Source organism: Sporobolomyces koalae (genome assembly GCF_050403365.1).
Source record: "Sporobolomyces koalae JCM15063 DNA, S_koalae_JCM15063T_v1_ctg64, whole genome shotgun sequence".
NCBI classification, from domain to species: Eukaryota; Fungi; Basidiomycota; class Microbotryomycetes; order Sporidiobolales; family Sporidiobolaceae; genus Sporobolomyces; species Sporobolomyces koalae.
Genome location: NW_027481707.1, coordinates 26,945 through 44,055, shown reverse-complemented (window position 1 = coordinate 44,055; position 17,111 = coordinate 26,945). Strand labels below are relative to the sequence as shown.

Sequence of the window (17,111 nt, the reverse complement as noted above, 5' to 3'; positions counted from 1 at the left end):
GTCGATCTCGCGTCTGCCTGCCGCGACCGAGTGCGCTGCGCTCTTCGAATCGCCAATTCCTCCAATCCGCTCGGTCGAAGCGGGTTCGAGATTTCGGCCAGCATGGTGATTCATCGTGACCAGAGCTCGCCCACCCCGAGAACATGCCAGCTTACCCGCATTCTCGCTCATAGACTCGTCGCCCCGCCGTCCCGGTCGCGGACAGGATCGACGCGGCCTTCGATCAAGCAGTCGGCTACTCACTCGCGTCGGGCGACAACATCCATGACAACACCTATGATCTGGATGATACGCGGCGCAGACGGAATCGAAGAGGCCTAGCGAGGGCGATTGTACCCGACGATGAAGAGGATGCAACGATGGCACCAGGACCGGAATCAGCGCACCCTCCACCAGATGAGCAATTTCGACAAGCGCAGACTCCAGCTGGAGGCTTTTTCGCCGAGACCAACACACTGCAAGCTGCCAGTGAAGAGAACGAGCCCGTCAGGCAAGCAAACGAAGAACCAGCATTGAGCTATGCCGGAGGTTTCTTGCCCATGGAGGACGATCCAGGCTATTCGTTCACTTTCAATCCCGGCGGAGGAGGATTCTTGCCCGAGCCCACATTCTCTCATGACGAAGACCCGGTCCTCGCTCCTCCCTCGGGCGGCTTTTTCCCACCTACCGACGACGGAGCTCTGTCCCACTCGAATGTCTACAACCCGCCTCTCTCCACCGTCCCAACTGGCAGAGGGTTCCTGCCTCCGCTCCCTTCTTTCGACCTCGAGTCCGTTTCCCTGCCTACGCCCCCACGGCCCCGTCGAATCCCCATCGCGAGGGTGCCCGCCGCTCTCCGTCACCTACGGATACCTCGAAGCTCTACGAGAGAGGTGATAGAGATGTTCGAAGAGGTGGCGAGCGATGACGAGGATGTCGAGGGCGGGAAAAGCATCCGGAGAGAACGCTTCAAAGAAGCGCTCGAGATACTGCTTGAAGATGATGATGAAGACGACAACAATGACGACGTGGATTTCGATCAGGACATCAGTGACGCCAACAACGACGATCTCGGCAGCGATGCGTACGGCGCCGGGAAACAGGACGACAACGAGACAAAAGGACCAAGTCGGACGAGTCGCCCGACTACGAGGGCAACTCGACGCTCGACACGAGCGAATCCCACTCGGGAGTCTGCAGACGACTCTGCCGGACAGGCGAAAGCAACCGACCGAGCCGATGAATCAGACTTCCTCGACGATCACCTTGCAAGCGGCTCCGAGAGTTCTGATGCGTCGTTTTCTGCTGGAGACAACGAGGAAGAGTCTCGTAAGAAGAGGAAGAAACCTCCCAGATCATCGACTTCCAGAAAACGCAAAGGCGACCCTGCAGCCGCCATGGACTCGTTTGAGCTGTTCTTCGACGCGAGTCCGCAACTCGACCTGCCCCCGGAAAGTCGTGTCATTGGACTGGCTGAGCTCCAGCGAGCGTGCCGGGTGCTCAAGGAGAAGTTCACAGACCAAGACGCACGTTCACTGGTTCTCTCGTCTCAGGTGGTACGCACAGATCTGACGAAGCTTTGACTGTCGACAGCTTTTGGAGATGCTCGAGGTTGCGGGCAACAAGACTGGCTTGGTAGATCTGGAGAGTTTTTCACAAATTCTCGCTGAAACGCGAATATGATACTACAGAGTGTACAGCTTAACTACAGCTTGAGATACTACCGTGCCAGTGATCATTCCTCATCATCCTCGTCAGGTTCGGATTCATCGAGGTCGCTGACTAGCTCCAGATCCGCCTTGTTCGCGATCGGCCGAGGCTGAGCCAAGCCCCGGAGTGCGCGACGAACGGCGGGAGATTTCGCCTGCGCAGCTGCGTCTGCACTACCCGCACCCTTCATTTTCCCCTGATTCTTAGTCCGCACCGTTGCCTTCGTCTTTGGTCTTGTTTTCGTTGTCGCCTGCGTCTCTTCGGTCTCGTCGACGCTCATGTGAGCATCTGAGCCCTCATGTGGCTCTGCCTCTGATCCGGACTCATGCTCCTCTTCGTCGTCTTGCTCTTTCATGCTCTTCCTTCCCTTCTCCGACCGCAGACCGTTCCGGGTCAGTGTAGCCGAATTCGTTTGCTTGGATCTGGCCGTCGAGTTCTTGGGCGCCCGTGTTTCTGCTTGACCTGGCGCATCATCTTCCTCCTCAGAATCGGACGAATCCTCAGCATCGCCCGAGTCACTCGAGTCCCAATCATGCTTTTTGACCCTGGCGGCTTTCGTTGCTCGTTTCGTCTTTTTCGGGCTATTGCGAGACCAACAGGGAGGTGAGCAATCCTCTGAAAACAGGAGAGAGCGAGATCGCAACACACCCTTGCTTGGTCTGCGTGGCAGCCTTTCTCTTTCGAGGGACGGATACCTGTGTTAGGGCAAATATTCAGACCTGTCCGCTTTGAGAGACCGGGACCTGACTGAGATCTACCTTCTTCTCCTTCACATCGAGCTCTTTCGTAGCTGCCTCGGGGAGATAGACGGTTCGGCTAATTCTCTGCAGTTCTGCGGGATCCGTGATCACTTTGAAGGCATCTGCAGGTAGCTTGATCGCGTTTTTGCTCTTCGGCAATGTCGTGAGCGGCCAGTTGTGGCGCTCAGCAAACGTCTTGATCAAGTGTTGTGCGAGTTCGGACAAGGTGTAAAGGTTCTGCGCGCAAGGCGACAATTTGATCAGCACCCTGCTCGACTTGAGGAGTAAATCATTTGTTCAGGCTGACTTGGTCGAAAGCAGACGAGGTGGAATCGCGCGCGCTTTTGACAAGTTGCGCCAGGTGATATAGCAGTGAGATGTTCTCGCTTGTCGCGAGACATTCGAGGTATAGTTCGAAATACCTGTTTGTATCACGGACGAGTGATCAACTATGTGCTTGTCAGGAGGTCGACATCAATGCGCCACGCACTTGCTCATCATCCGATATTCATCGACCGCGTGAATTCCTTCGCAATCGGGATGGCGCGCAAGGAGAGAGAATAATCGAACGAAGGGAAGTTCCCACATGGTTTGACCTGAACAAAAATTCGGGTAAGCATGGAAGGTCCACCGAGCATAGTCGAGACAAGGATTCAGGCCAAACGAACGATCGGGTCTCCTGCTTCTCGACTTAGCGAACTTGATCACCTGCTGCTTGATTTCTTCCTCTGGATCGTGTGCGATGAGGAAGAGTGACAGGTGGAAATACGGAACAATCGCGGGATGGATCTGGTTGTTGCGTAAATATTGAAGCAATTTCCGAACATAGCCATCGCGCACTTCAAAGCACATGTCCTGCGCAGAAGGGAGCACGAGGCATAATCAGTACAGGCTCAACAACAAGACCACAGCAACATACCTGGGTCGTCCTGGTCAATGCGGTGAAATTTTTGACGACAATTTTGACGAAAGCCGGATCCTTGGTAGTAAGGAGCTTGAGTATGCTTGTACTCGCAGCGAGCCTGAGCCGCGAGGAGACCGCCGAATCATCCTCGCCTTCACTTCCGTCGCGGCCGATTCCAACAAGCTTCCACAACAGTCCAAAGACCGGTGTTGCCACCGTGCTCGATGAAGGAGTTCGAGCAAAAGGGACACATCGGTTCGTGAGCACTTTGAGCGCGAGCAGCCGGGCTGAGGTCAGGGGGTGAAGCTCAGCGTCTTCGACCCACGTCGATTCCGCTTCCCGCGGAGTCTGTTTGGAGGGCGGTGAATCAGTATAGCGAGCGAAGTAACGGACTGTCGACGCGATAAGGACAGCGTACCTCGGTCGAACGGGTGTCTCTTCGGAGAATCTCGAGGCATTGTACCGTCACTTGCTCGCTCCTGTGCTCGAAGCTATCGTGTCCGTACTTAGCAAGCTTTGCAAGAGCAGCCAAGTGTGGAACTAGGTCGTCTGGCGCATCTTCAGGTAGTGCATTCGCGAGAGACTGAATAGAGAGCCCGTTCATTAATTCATGGAAGACTAGGCTTGACAAACCTGAATGCATCTTACCTCAACCAACTCGTCAGCGCTCGCTCCTCTCGTGTCGTCCAGCGCGACAAGCATGGCAGCGTATTTCGCGATCTCAGCGTTTTTCGTCTCGTTCGCCATTTTAGCCGCCCGTTTTGCGAGTTTGCTGTATGTTGAGGATATGAGATTTTGCGTCAGATGTCAACTTATCTACCTGGGGATCACCGTTAGGAACGCACGAATCGAGGACAAACGACTTTTCAACGAGCTTCAACTTGGCGAGCGCCTGTAAGCCGGACCCAACAGCCTGTTCTGCGAGTTCATCGGGCTGCTTGCTATCGTTGCTGTGCGAAGTGACCAGCTTGCTGAGCTCGGCAACATGTGCCTTGAACAGTACGGGTCGTGTTTTGGCAATGTACGCCAAGGTCCGTCGGGCGCCATGTGCGGCTGCCTGAGCTTGAGGATCAGGAGAAGCAGATACGAGGCGTTTGAGTAATTGAGGAATGGACGAGCGATTGACGAATGTATAGCACGAAAGGGCGATGAAAGCCGAAAAGGTTGACGCTACTGAGCCGCTCATCTTCTCGACACGGCGCATGAAGTCTCTCTGTAACGAAAGGATTCGAACCAGGGTGAGCCAGGACAGCTAGCAAGACAGTGCGCCAACACACCTCGTTCTTGAGAAAGGCCTTGAGATCGGTTTGTGGGTCGAGCATAATTTTGAGCTCGCGGTAGAGTTGACCAACGTTCTGTTTCGCGAATGTTCTGAGATCTTCCGTCGCTTTTGTTGGGTCAGGCATTCTGCCTGTATAGTAGACGAGGGGAGTGGTAAGCGATTCGTGCACGAGTGCGCCGGATTGTGGCAAGCTCACTCGCGATGGCCTTGATCGTCCGAGCCAGGAACTCTTTGATACCGGCTTCCTTATCTTTATCGTCGATGATTCCAGACTGTAGAATGAGGTTAGGTGAGGTAATCAGCGATCTTTCTCGAGCATTCGGGAGTCAAGGTGCATGGTTATTTACGTTGTTTGCTTCACATGCTTGTACGTAAGCTTCCCATACGCTCCCGTTCCTTCCTTCCGTCAGTCTGGTGAGATTTAGAAGAGCTCGGCGTTGAGAGCTCGTCGCGTCATCCAGGAGCTGTTCCACAGTCAGGAAGCGGTCGACCCAGGCAGGAATGTCCTCGTCCGAGAAGGTTTCGCTATTGGGCAAAGGCAGGATGTACTCGGCGAATGTTCGGCTGACGAGGTGCGACTGAAACGAGCTGCGAGTGGCAAGCAGCGTATTAGCAAGCAGGATCACACTGAGATATTCGGGATCTAAAGTACTTCGTTCCAGTCTGCACTGCCGTATCACCATACGCGAGGCCGTCGAGCAGAACACCGGGAATCCAGCCGAAATGCTGTACGACATGATCATCCCGGCTATCGCTGCACAGTGAGAAATGCGCCGTTCAGGACACCTTGACCCTCTATTGACAAGGGAAAAACACGGACAGTTCGGTGTAGGCGAGGTTGAATAGTCTGCCCAACGTTCGATAGGCGATTTGGCGCACCTTGTCCTGTTCCGGCCAGCAGCAATCTAAGTGTCACAAACACGACGCAAAGAAGCGCGTGGCCGAAAGAGCATACCTTGCGATCGACTGTTCTTTCGCCGACGCTCCTGAGCATGGGCGTGGAGACATGGTGGCAAGCTGTCTCGTAATCGATTTCGTCAAAGGTCTCACAGGCCGCGAGTCGAACTTTCTCGTCGGAGTCCGTGAGCAGCTTTCGTAGGATCGCTAGCGAAGGTTGCACGCGGGATCAGCACCTCCCTTCGGGTTTCTGCCCCAGCATGAGCGCGACCAGACACACCTTCGATATCCGTGCTCAGTTCGGCGTGCTCGGTCCAGATCTTTCTCAAGCACCCTGCCACCGCGATTCTCACCGTTGGATGCACGTCAGCCGTGCGCTTGGTCCATTCTTTCCATACCGAGGGGAAGCTCGCTGCGAGATCGCCAGCGCCGTGCTTGTCCGCGAACATCGCTCCGAGGCATGTCGTCGCGAGCCGGCGGTACTTTGGTGACGTCGTCGAGGTCAATTCGGACGACAAGAGGGGAATGACGTTCAATAGGAGCGACGGGGCATGGCGATTGAGCGATCTGATGAGGCCGTGAGCAGAGACCAGCGCGGGCGGCAGATCGGCGGTGTCAGATCCTGCTACGCCTTTCGCCGCTTTGCCTTTCGCCTTGCCGTTCCTCTTGCGTCGCGAGGCCGGGCGGTGGTCTTCGTCGTCAGAGTCGTCGTCGACTTCGTCTTCATCCGAATCAACGTCCGAATCGTTTTTGCCCTCGACTGCATCCTGGATGACCTCGGCAAAGTATTGCGAAACATAGCGCTGAAGCTTGTCGCTCGCACCTCTGCATACTTCGACCGCGAGCCGAAAGGCGGCAGGTCGAGCTGTGATCGTGTGCGGCTGGAAGTGAGACAACAGGGCCTCGGTTACCGGCGGGGGCAACGAGGGCAGCTCCTCGATGATCGACAGGAGGATATCGGAGAGGGCGATCTCGACATTCTTGGGCGAGACGGAAGAGATCGCGTCGAAGCACTCGCGAAAGATCTGTTCGACGAGCTTGTCCGATCCCGACTCGAGGTCGCAGACGAGCACGATGGATTTGACAGTTGCGAGCGAGTCGACGATATAGTAGTACTCGGATTGGTGCGGGTCTTTTGGATCTCCGACCTTCTTGAACTGGCGAACGAGGAACTCGAACAGACCCTGCCGACAGAGTAGCGTGCATAGGAGATCAGATGAGCCGGACAGACGCGCAGAGGCGAACGGACGGATGGACACTCACCTGGAGCTCGACCTGAGTGTAGGGCGCCTCTGGGGCGTACAGCCTCAAAATATCGACCAGGCACGCTCCGGCGAATGCTTTCACGCCCTTGTCCTTGTGCAGGAGGAGGGAGGGATGAATGAGTTCTTTCGCAACTCGGTCGAGGGACGATGCGTCGACCAACTCCTGATCAAAGTCGCGCAGCTCCTCGTGGAGAGTGCGCAACCGCTTTGCGAGTTCGCTGTTGGACGAGGACCGGAGAGGCTGCTTGAACTGGAGCGCCTGAGAGGTCATTGCTGCACCGGTCGCCGGCGCGATGGACGGGTCGATCGAGGCGCGCACGCAGGGGACAACGCAGTTGACAGTTGTCTGGTAGCGGTATTCGTCGAAGTTTGGCTGCGAGAGGCGGAGGTGTATGGTTTCGGTGCAGATGAAGGTAGCAGTGACGCGTCGAGGCGCGTCGAATCACTCGACGTATAATCGCTCGCTCTCGCCTCTGATTCTGTCATCTTACAGCTTCGCCTCTGCGAATCACAGATTGTCAGGCTTGCGAGATGCCCGCAATCGAGGTCGAAGACGCCTTCATGAACGACCTGTTCGCGGACCTCGACTCGACGGCTCTCTCATTTCTCCCTTCATCTTCGGCACCGCAACCTTCCAGCCCAGCACGGCCGCCCTCGTCAGTCCAGCAGTCGCGTCGTAGGTCATCCCCATCTTCGGACTCGGACAAAGCAAGCAAGCGGCGACTTTCGGACGCTGCGAGCAGCAAGCTTGAGCACCGGAGCAAGCGGGTCGCAGCCTCCGATCCAGTCCGACCTCGGGACGCACAGCTCAGCACAGACTTGTGCGAGACCCGGACATCGACATCTACCTCGGCAAGCGAGTCAGCCAAGACTAGTCGACTCACTATTGCAGACAAGGAGAACAGAGCACTGCAGCCTGATCCTCGCTCCAAGAGTGCTGTACTAGATCACCCGCACGATCTCGCGGCTCTGACTGAAGGAATCGACTGGGATGCTGACGAGGAAAGCGACGCGGCGCCAACTCAGGCGAGTCTCTCTCGTGCATCCGCCTGTTTGCGATCCCTGCCGACCCTGAAGCCTTTGTTGAGCTGCAGTCAGTCGCTTTCCTCAGCAAGTCGTATATCCGATGCACCGTGCACGATGTGACCGAAGTGCCATGTCGAAACAAGGTATCCTTGGCCTCCTCTTCTGACCGACTGCTTGCTGATCGACGACTTCGGCTCCAGACTCTTGTTGTATCGGGTGAATGCTTTGATGGAAATCGGCAAGTCGTTTTGTCTGATGACTGGATTGAATCCGAGGTCGAAGCAGGTTCGCAAACTCCTCTTGTTTTGACAGCGTACTGCCGCTATACTGACGTTGAAGGAGAACGTAGGCGATATCATTCATCTCATCGGGGACTACAAAACGACATCTGGAGACACAACCTGGACAGTCGACCGGTCTGCCGGAATCCTCATTGTCCATCCAGACATTCTCGTCTCGTCCACCAAAGTAGCAGATTCTTCGCATTGCACCCGCAAAGCGCTGCTACAAGAGATCATTCGATCATCCGCCAGACCCAGCCCTAGTCTCGTGTACGGCAACATGTTACACGAGCTCATGCAGAGATCGCTGCTCGAGGATCGCTGGGACGACGACTTTCGGTCAGCGGCCGTAGCTGCTATCGTCGCAGAGTCGGGCGGCACTCTCTGGTCGATGGACCTATCGCCGGACGCAGCAAAGGAACAGATTCTCGAAAGAAGCCAGAATTTTGCGGCGTTTGCCAAGCGTTTCATGAACCCGAAACCACGAGTGCGCAATCATCCTGCGTTTTCGCTGCTGCGAGAGAAGTTCTGACAAGCTGACTCACACGACTCAGGCGGACGCCGTTCTTGTCGACTCTCGTGTCGCCGATGCGGCTCGCTCTCGCCTCGCGGTTGACAAGGCACTCGTCGTCGAGGAGGATATCTGGTCGCCTCGATATGGACTCAAAGGCAAGATTGATGTCTCTCTCGCTGGAACGGTTTGTGATCCGATTGGATTCACCCACAAAGGCACACTCCCTTTCGAAATCAAAACCGGTCGAGCCAATGCCGGTATGGAGCACCGCGCACAGACTATGCTCTACACGCTCCTCATGAGTGATCGTTACAGTACGCCACTGGCTCTCCTTGATCCGCTTGTTATTTATGCTGATTGTTGTCGAGTACTACAGACGAGAATATCGACTCGGGCTTGCTGTACTATGCTCAAACGGACGAGGTGTACCGGGTTCAAGCGGCCCGTAACGAGATTCGGGGCCTCATTCACGCTCGAAATCGCTTTGCCGCCATCCTCCATCGCAGGACCGAAATCTCGCCCCATCTCTGGAATCACCAAGCGCCTGATGCCTCGTCCGACACCGGTCGTGGTCAAGCTGTCGATGACGCTGAAGAGGAGGACCTTTGGGCGCAGTTTGGCACGCCGAACGATCCAGCGCTGACCTCCAGCCAGCCGTTGGACCCCGGCTCCGAGCCGCTTCTGCCGCCTCCGATCGACGATGAGCGATCATGTCAGAATTGCTACGTGTCAGATGCGTGCATGGTTTTCCGCAGGGTCAGAGCTTGTTCCGTCACATCGCGAAGCTCGACAAGAATTGACTCGCTCTCCTTCATTGCGGCAGTCTCTCGAAAGAGAGGATCTCGTCTCCGAAGATCCCGAAAACCCTATGCAGGTCCTGTACCAGGAAAAGACGGATCACCTGACTGAGGCACATTGCCAATTCTTCGCGAAATGGGAGACGCTCATTCGCATGGAAGAGCGAGAGATGGTCAAGTTCAAGAAAGAGATCTGGACCATGTCTTCCACCGAGAGAGAGGAGCACGGCCGGCAAGTCTACCTCGCTACGACTAACCTGATAAATTGACTGAGTTATCATGCAATAGATGTCTGGCAGGAATGGTCGTGGACGCAAGTTTCGTTCGTCCCAAACAGCAAACTGATAAGATCCATCGCCATGTCTATCGGCTTCGTCGCAGTGCGGTCACCTCCGAGCCACCTTTCTCGACCTCCTCACAGCGCACGTCGATGTCATTCGGTGGAACCATGTCGCCAAATGACCCCATCGTCATCTCTCTCGAGGATCCACCGATACTAGCTCTCGCCAGAGGCTTCATTCTCTCGCTCAGTCACGAAGATATCGTCGTTGGGGTCGACCATTCCTTGTCCGACTATCCTCAGGTTCGAACAGCAATAGGAGCAGATCCTCTTTTCCGAATCGACAAAGACGAGCTCGCCGCAGGCTTGGGGCGCATTCGGGACAATCTGCTGCAGCTTTTCGTGAACGGTGGAGACGAGCGACGCCGTCGGCTTGTCGTTGACCTTGAACCGCCCCGGTTCGATATACCCGTTCGGTCGCGCTTGATCCCGAAGCATCTCAATTCGGATCAACAATTGGCACTTCACAAGGTTCTGGCAGCCCGCGATTACGCTCTTATTCTCGGGATGCCAGGCACCGGCAAGACGACCATTATTGCAGAACTCATCAAAATTCTTGTCACGTCGAACCTCACCGTCTTGCTTACGAGCTATACTCACTCGGCCGTCGATAACATCTTGCTCAAGATCCAGGAAGCTGGTGTGGATATCCTCCGCCTCGGTAATCGCGACAAGGTGAGTAACAATGACATCTGGAGGCGCCGCCAGGGCGAGCTTCATCTCTCTTCTGCTACCTGCGACAGATTCTTCCGAGCCTGCATCGTTTCACCCTATCTCCTGAAGACTACGCCGGCTCACTTGCCGACCTCGATCACAAACTCATCCGCCCCAAAGTCGTCGCGACGACGGCGCTCGGGACAAACGAGTAGGCCGTGATGTCCTTCTCGAGATCGTGACGATCGCTGACACATGATTCGACCATGTCCAGACCCCTCTTTCACAAGAGACGATTCGACGTGTGTATCGTCGACGAGGCATCTCAGATCACGCTACCGACGTGCCTCGGACCCCTACGCTTTGCCGACAAATTTGTTCTCGTCGGCGATCACAACCAACTCCCTCCTCTGGTCCGCGCTCAAGTCGACTCGTGATACAGATGGAGATAACGTTGACACGGTTCCATGCCGACAGGTTCGTAATTACGAGGCTCGCCAAGGAGGCCTGGACGTCAGCCTGTTCAAGCGCCTTTCCGATGCACACCCGGAAGCGGTGGCGAACCTGACTCAGCAATACCGCATGAATGAAGATATCATGGTCTTGAGCAACGAGCTCGTCTACGATGGGCAACTCAAAGTGGGCAGCGTCGAAATCGCCAAGAAGGAATTACAGCTACCGCAACCTCACGCACTGGAGCAGGCCGAGTCATGGCTCCGCGAAATCATAGATCCGAGGTGCGCCTAGTGGCTCGATCTGACTGTCTGATCTGAGAGAAACTGATACTGGATTTTGAGCTCTCCGGCAGTCGTAAAGTCGTCTTCGTAGATACCGATGCGCTCTCAGCTCGCGAGAAGAAAACGCTCTCCTTGATTGAGAACGAAACGGAGGCTCGACTGGTGGTCAAAGTCAGGCATGAGACCCTTTTACATATTCCCAAGCACTGCTCTAACCCCTTGATCATTCGCGAAAACCAGCTTCTTGAAACGCTTTCGGATTGCGGAGTTCCTGAAGAGCATATTGGGGTCATCAGTCTCTACCGGCAGCAGATTCACCTGCTCGAGCGCAGGCTTTCGGCCTATCCAGACGTCGAGATCTTGACGGCGGATCGCAGTCAGGGAAGGGACAAAGAATGCATCATCATTTCGTGTGTCAGGAGTAACGAGGCCGGTCAAGTAAGCATCTTATGCGATAGCATCGGATCCGCTTCAAGGCGCTGACGTCACACGCAGGTCGGAGATCTACTGAAGGACTGGCGACGAATCAACGTGTGTCTCTCGCGTGCGAAGAGCAAGTTAATCGTGATCGGATCCCGCTCGACCCTCTCGAACGTCGATGTGCTCGCACGCTTCTTCTCCATCATTGATGCTCGCTCGTGGTCGTATGCGCTGCCGGAAAGTGTGCAGGAATCCCTCGTCAAGACATCGCTCGGAAGGTTGCGGCAAAAAGGAGGGATCGCAAAAGCGCCAGTCGGTCGGAATCGCCTCTTGCAAGACATTCGGAATCATCTTGTTTAGAGCCTGACCTGATCTTGATATCAATTATCGCACCCAGGTTCGAGAGAATTCGAGATTGTTCTCTCTATTGACATTTCATCGTTTCAACCGATCGAGGCACACAGGGAAACTCGTTGCCAAGTGCCAGTTCATGATTGTATTGATCACGCAGAAAAGACTAGATACAGTTACATACAAATGTCGATGATCAGTAAGTCGACGAGCTGTCCAAATTTCCTCAGTGTGTGTAGTCCGCCGCAAAGTCTCGCTCTATCGCGTCCCGGCCTGCCTGCGTTAGCTTTGGTCGTCCATCCCATTGAGACAGGTCCTCGGGTTCAGGTTCAAAGTACCGAGGGACGTAGCTAAGTGTGCGTCAATTCGAAACCTGGTGAGCAAAGTACATGGGTCTCAAGCACCGTGGAACAAATCTGTGCTCACCTCTCGCCGTTCTGCTTCCTGAGTTCCGCCTTGTCACGCTGCTCCTGCTCAATGCGCTGTTTCTCCCGCGTGGCGGCGTTCCAATCCTTCTTGTAGAGGGCCTCGCACACGGGTTGCCAGACTTTGCGGGTTTCGAGTTCGTCTTGACTCTCAATCGGCGCGACCGTCTTTGGGAACACCTTGAGCGGCACGAGATCGATGAGGGTCGTCCATTTCTGAGCAACAAACGCGCACGGCAACTGTCAGCGCCGACAGCCAAGCGATCACGCTCCAATCTTTCCAGAGGACCCACAGAGTCGCCCGCTTTCCTCCACTTGATCTCACCCCGCCAATTGCCCTCGAACTCGGCCACAAGGTCGTCCTTTGGAACTTGCTTGACCTTGGAGAAGCGTTTGTCGGTTGTGGTTTCGAGTTCAAAGAAGTCCTTCTCGCCTTCTGCCTCGTTCGGGACAGACTTGTAGATGACTCCCGACACTGCAAATCGAGGTTTCGAGAGCCAACTCTGAGATCGCCGACCAACGGATGATCATCAGTACAACAAATTCACTGATATCAGGGTTGCGGCAAGTCGAGGATTTGTTGCGACTCACTTCCTCGTGGTAGTTGACGATCGCTCGCAACCGCTCGACATCTGCCGTGTCGGAGGGATTGCGACACGTGATGAACGTTTCGCCTAACACGGTGCCGTATACCTGACCTCTGAGCAAGCCTGCGACGGCTCCGATCGGATGCGAGATCTGTCACGGGAACTTTCGCGTGAGCAGAAGCATGTAGAAAGGGGACCTCGCCCCGAGGAGGACAGAAGAAGTGAGCGTCACGCACATGGTACTCTTCGTGATCGCGCTCGGGTAGCTCGACAAAGATTCCGCGATTCCGAGGCCCCGGTGCGAGCCGCACGTTCGCGCCCGTGAATTTCGCACTAATGTGGTCGACCCCTCGCGCGACGACCGCACCTTGGGGACTTCGCGACTCGATCACAAAGTGGCTCACAGGGGGGTGGTGACTCGTCTGCTCGTTGATGAAGACGACTCGGGCCTTGCCCGCCCCGACCGGGATAGAGGCTTGAGAGCGGGTCGATTTGAACGACCTGACTGACGCTCCCTCCGATGCGACGCTCGACTCGACCGAGGTCCGGCGTGCGGTGGCCGCACTCGGGCGGGTCAGGGAAGCGATCGGGGGCGACGATCTCACAGCGGCATCAGCGGTGCTACCTTTGCCTCGACCTGCATTGTTGAGGATCTCCTGGGTCGGGTCGTGGTCCAAGTAAGCGGTCGGTTTCGGTTGTCGCGTCTCGGAATCGATCGACAAGAGCGGGGTGTCGTTGTAGGAATGGAAATGTTCGCCTCTGCGCTCACATCGAGGGGTTCTCGGTCAGACTACACAGTGCGAGCAGGCGAGAGCGAAAGCGAGTGCGTACAAGATCGAGTTGAAGGGCTTCGCGATCGGGTGTTTGACGGTGCGGAGGTCGCGGGTGAGGAGCCACCGCAAGCAGGCGAGGAAGCGCTCGAACTCGTCGTCCGAAGCCGGGATGGCAGCGAAGAAGTCGGGACGCTCGATGTAGGTCCACAGTTCGAGGTTGCCGCTGCGAGTGCGACGGGGAGACGTGAGCTGTGCTGCGGCAAGTGGGGGTCGAGGGCGAGGGCCCCGCTTCGTACAGCGTAGTCCTCGAGCGACTCGAGTGCAGGTCCGACGGGAGACGCGACTCACATGGGCTCCATGAGTTGGGCTGGCAGCGAGACGCGCACCGACGTGAGGTCCTTGACGTTGAGGGTCTTTTTCAGGATGCCGAGCAACGTCTTGAGCTTGCCTGAGTACGCGATCAATCCGCGGGCAGAGGTCAGCGACTTCCCAGCGCATGGACGAGGGTACCGATCGAGAGTTGGCGCTCACCGCTCTCACTGTCGGGATCTGCCGCAGCGGGGTCGGCGTCGATTGTCCCGCTCGGCTCGTCCTCGCTGAGCTGCGCAGAGTCGAGTCCATCTGCGAGCGCGTCGACGCTGCTGTCGGGGGTCCCGGGGCCGGATGCAGTCGAGGGCTTCTTGCTTGCGCGGGAGAACCAGGTTCCCGCGCGATTGGGCTTGGGTGGAGTCGCCGACATGGCGTCGTCGGGATTGAGCGGTTACGAGAGCGCTGCGTGAGGTAGGGGTACAGGCTGGAGCGGCAAGTGGCCTTGGGGACTGAATCTGCGAGAGAGGTACAGGCAGGGGCAATGAACGGGAGAAACGTGCATTTGATGATGCTGTCAGATCAGATCATCTCGACGCCTGCCTACCGCATCGCACTGCAGCACCCGACTCATCTCGACCCAGACGAACGACGCCAGTGCGAGATGACCTCGCTCAAAGCGAAGCAGGACCAGATCCGCCAGCAACTCAACCTCAAGAACCTACAGCGGCACGATGCGCTCATCTCCGAGATCGTCACGAGCGCGAGCTACGCGTCCGTGTACGAGAACTTTGGCGAGCAATGGGTCAGCCCGTCGAGCGCTCTTCCCGCGTCGTCTCGCCTCCCCTCGCCCCCACTCCGAGCTGCCGCTGACCCGCATGCGTCGGGCCCGTAACAGGTCAAAACCGGCGTCGAAGGCCCCATGTTCCTGTTCTCACGGCGAGTGCCCTTAGCCCACACCTTGTCACAGCTGTCGCCGATGCTGATCGCGTCTAGGTCTTCTCCAGATCGCAAGCGCCGCATTATGGATTCTTCGTGCTGAACCGCCAGGGACTCGAGTACATCCAGGAGTTCCTCACCCCCGACTGCGAGCTCAACGTCGGTGGAGAGTTCATCCTATTCGAGAGCGGACAGAACGTCGGTAAGCCGCCCGCCGTCTTCGTCTGCATAGCCCCGATCCGACCTCCCACTCACCTGTTGCGCGCGCGTTCTGTTCTTCTCCTCGATAGACAAGGCCACCGGAATTTGGATCTTTGACGAGACTGAGCGAGCGAGCCTGTGCAAGCGGATGGAGCAGTGAGTCGATCCTGTGCGCTCGCAGTTGCAGGCGCAGGCACCTGACGAGATCCTCGTTCCTTGGTCCGCCAGGCTGCGTTCCGCCGCCATTTCCGTTGCAGAGTCGACTTCGGCAGCTACAGTTGATCCGGCTCCGAGTCAATCCGCTACCAAGACTGGCACGGTGCCGCCAACCACGCAATCGATATCGCTCGACGACTTGTTCGCCTCAACAAAAATCCAGAGTGTCGGTGTCAACTCGCCCGCCGATCGTATCCCGAGCTCATCTGGTGCACGGCCACAATCGTCGACCAACCCTCTCGATGCGCTCTTCCTCGATGCTGCAGCAAGGAGCTCGCCCCAGCTGCAACCTCGACAGCCTCCAACGCTGCCACAGGTTCCCGCGAACCCGCCTTCTGCGATTCCCAAGACTCTCGAACAACTGTTTGCTGCCGCCTCGCCCGTACCGCAGTCCGCAACCCTGCCTTTCCAGGCGCTGTCGCAAGCTCACCTGTCCGCGCCGTCTCCAAGCATGCTCCCAAACACGCTGCCCAAGAACAGTACTGGGCCATCACGCAGCACCGCCCAAACTGCCGGCATCAGCACGGGCTTGAGCCTTCTCGATTCCATCTTTGCGAGTGTAAGCGGTTCGGTGAGTCGCATCTTGCGGTCTCCTTCATCGCATTTGGTAACTGACACAGATTGGAATGCCCATTTCACGTTTGGTTCGTTCATGTGCCAGACAATCGCGCCAACTCCAACAGCTCTCGACAAATCTGCGGTGCTCACGAGAGAGACTGCCCCAGTCTCGCCAGAGCAGCCCGCAACGAGTTCAGACTCTTCGATGGACAAAGATGCTCGCGCTCTGCTCGCCATGATCGGTCACCCAGCAGGCATCGATACGGCTTCCACGCCTCCTTCTCACCCTCCTTCCCAGCTGCCTACGAACGAGAACGCTGTCTCGGGGCCGACAGGTCCTTCACCTAGGCTCGCGCCAGGGACGAATGGTCTCGCGACTCAAAGATCCGAATCACCGCGGCAGGCGCCCAACTCGAGCAGGCCAGACGAGAAGAAACCCATGTTTACCGCTCCACTACTCAGTCACGACGTTTTCGCCAATTTCCCTTTGCCGTCTCAGAAGGCTAAACCTCAGACCGCTCGCAACGCCGAGCGTTCGCCGACGCGATCTTCGGTGCCAAGTCGCGACGCCGACGAGGAGAACGGTAGCGAGCGCGAGGAGTCCGAGCTCAACTCAGCGTTTCACAAAGCAGAGGAATCGATTGCCGACATTCTGAGGTCGGCACCAGCACCGCTGCCGAGCATTGCCCCGACTCAGACCGCGCTCGAAGAGGCAAAGCGGCCCGTGGAAGCTGTCACTTCGCCGAACGCTCGCGCGAAGGACGTCACGTCTCCCGAAAGGTCGAACATGCCGTCACGAGCAGAGCTGATCAATCTCGTCGACGAAACTGTGGCACCTCACGGCAAGAAAGCGCACACCGACGGCGTGTTGGCTCAAGAGGAATTCATGCAGCAGCTCTTCCAACTCCTTCAGGTAAGTGCCAAAAACAAGCGTACGAACCTTGATCAGGAACTCGAGTCTGACCACCAAGAACGGCGTTAATCTCGACAGAAACCGAGCGTGCAAATGCAGCTGTATGGGCGATATCTCGGGCGTGTAGAGGAAGACAACGATTAGCGAATACACTTTGCCTGTCCTGGACCCCACGACACGTTCGACCGAGAGCGGAGAGCGGAGAGTGGAGAAGGACGCGATTGCAGCGGAGGGCGCTCGAGCGAGAGGATTTCTACCTTCGGCAAGCTAAACTTCGAAGCAGGTTCATTTCTTGC

The 17,111-nt window shown here is 56.6% G+C and overlaps 5 protein-coding genes across 5 annotated transcripts; 3 read left to right on the top strand and 2 right to left on the bottom strand.

The window, feature by feature from the left end:
- Window positions 1-102: 102 nt before the first annotated feature.
- JCM15063_004305 (uncharacterized protein) lies at window positions 103-1,662 on the top strand (the record flags this gene model as incomplete). Its single annotated transcript, XM_076681319.1, has 3 exons — window positions 103-105; window positions 174-1,505; window positions 1,573-1,662. 3 exons carry the CDS (start codon window positions 103-105, stop codon window positions 1,660-1,662), a joined length of 1,425 nt encoding a protein of 474 aa, XP_076531561.1.
- Window positions 1,663-1,714: 52 nt separating this feature from the next.
- PDS5 (sister chromatid cohesion factor PDS5) lies at window positions 1,715-7,048 on the bottom strand (the record flags this gene model as incomplete). The annotated part of the gene is made up of 18 exons (XM_076681318.1): window positions 1,715-2,270; window positions 2,338-2,384; window positions 2,448-2,666; window positions 2,737-2,851; window positions 2,920-3,025; window positions 3,098-3,284; window positions 3,349-3,681; window positions 3,752-3,916; window positions 3,982-4,105; window positions 4,179-4,546; window positions 4,611-4,744; window positions 4,812-4,887; window positions 4,963-5,203; window positions 5,268-5,369; window positions 5,436-5,500; window positions 5,571-5,601; window positions 5,666-6,696; window positions 6,776-7,048. The coding sequence occupies 18 exons, from the start codon at window positions 7,046-7,048 to the stop codon at window positions 1,715-1,717; spliced, it is 4,173 nt and encodes a 1,390-aa protein (XP_076531560.1).
- A 260-nt stretch (window positions 7,049-7,308) lies between these two features.
- On the top strand, window positions 7,309-11,906 carry DNA2 (bifunctional ATP-dependent DNA helicase/ssDNA endodeoxyribonuclease DNA2; the record flags this gene model as incomplete). Its single annotated transcript, XM_076681317.1, has 12 exons — window positions 7,309-7,870; window positions 8,153-8,571; window positions 8,639-8,912; window positions 8,975-9,354; window positions 9,422-9,627; window positions 9,684-10,410; window positions 10,479-10,600; window positions 10,664-10,802; window positions 10,867-11,126; window positions 11,198-11,297; window positions 11,367-11,564; window positions 11,622-11,906. The coding sequence occupies 12 exons, from the start codon at window positions 7,309-7,311 to the stop codon at window positions 11,904-11,906; spliced, it is 3,672 nt and encodes a 1,223-aa protein (XP_076531559.1).
- A 217-nt stretch (window positions 11,907-12,123) lies between these two features.
- On the bottom strand, window positions 12,124-14,421 carry JCM15063_004302 (uncharacterized protein; the record flags this gene model as incomplete). Its single annotated transcript, XM_076681316.1, has 8 exons — window positions 12,124-12,247; window positions 12,324-12,538; window positions 12,616-12,825; window positions 12,914-13,060; window positions 13,146-13,668; window positions 13,741-13,905; window positions 14,031-14,130; window positions 14,214-14,421. 8 exons carry the CDS (start codon window positions 14,419-14,421, stop codon window positions 12,124-12,126), a joined length of 1,692 nt encoding a protein of 563 aa, XP_076531558.1.
- Window positions 14,422-14,559: 138 nt separating this feature from the next.
- Window positions 14,560-16,959, top strand: JCM15063_004301 (uncharacterized protein; the record flags this gene model as incomplete). Its single annotated transcript, XM_076681315.1, has 6 exons — window positions 14,560-14,793; window positions 14,887-14,927; window positions 14,996-15,129; window positions 15,218-15,284; window positions 15,357-16,815; window positions 16,894-16,959. The coding sequence occupies 6 exons, from the start codon at window positions 14,560-14,562 to the stop codon at window positions 16,957-16,959; spliced, it is 2,001 nt and encodes a 666-aa protein (XP_076531557.1).
- Window positions 16,960-17,111: the final 152 nt, after the last annotated feature.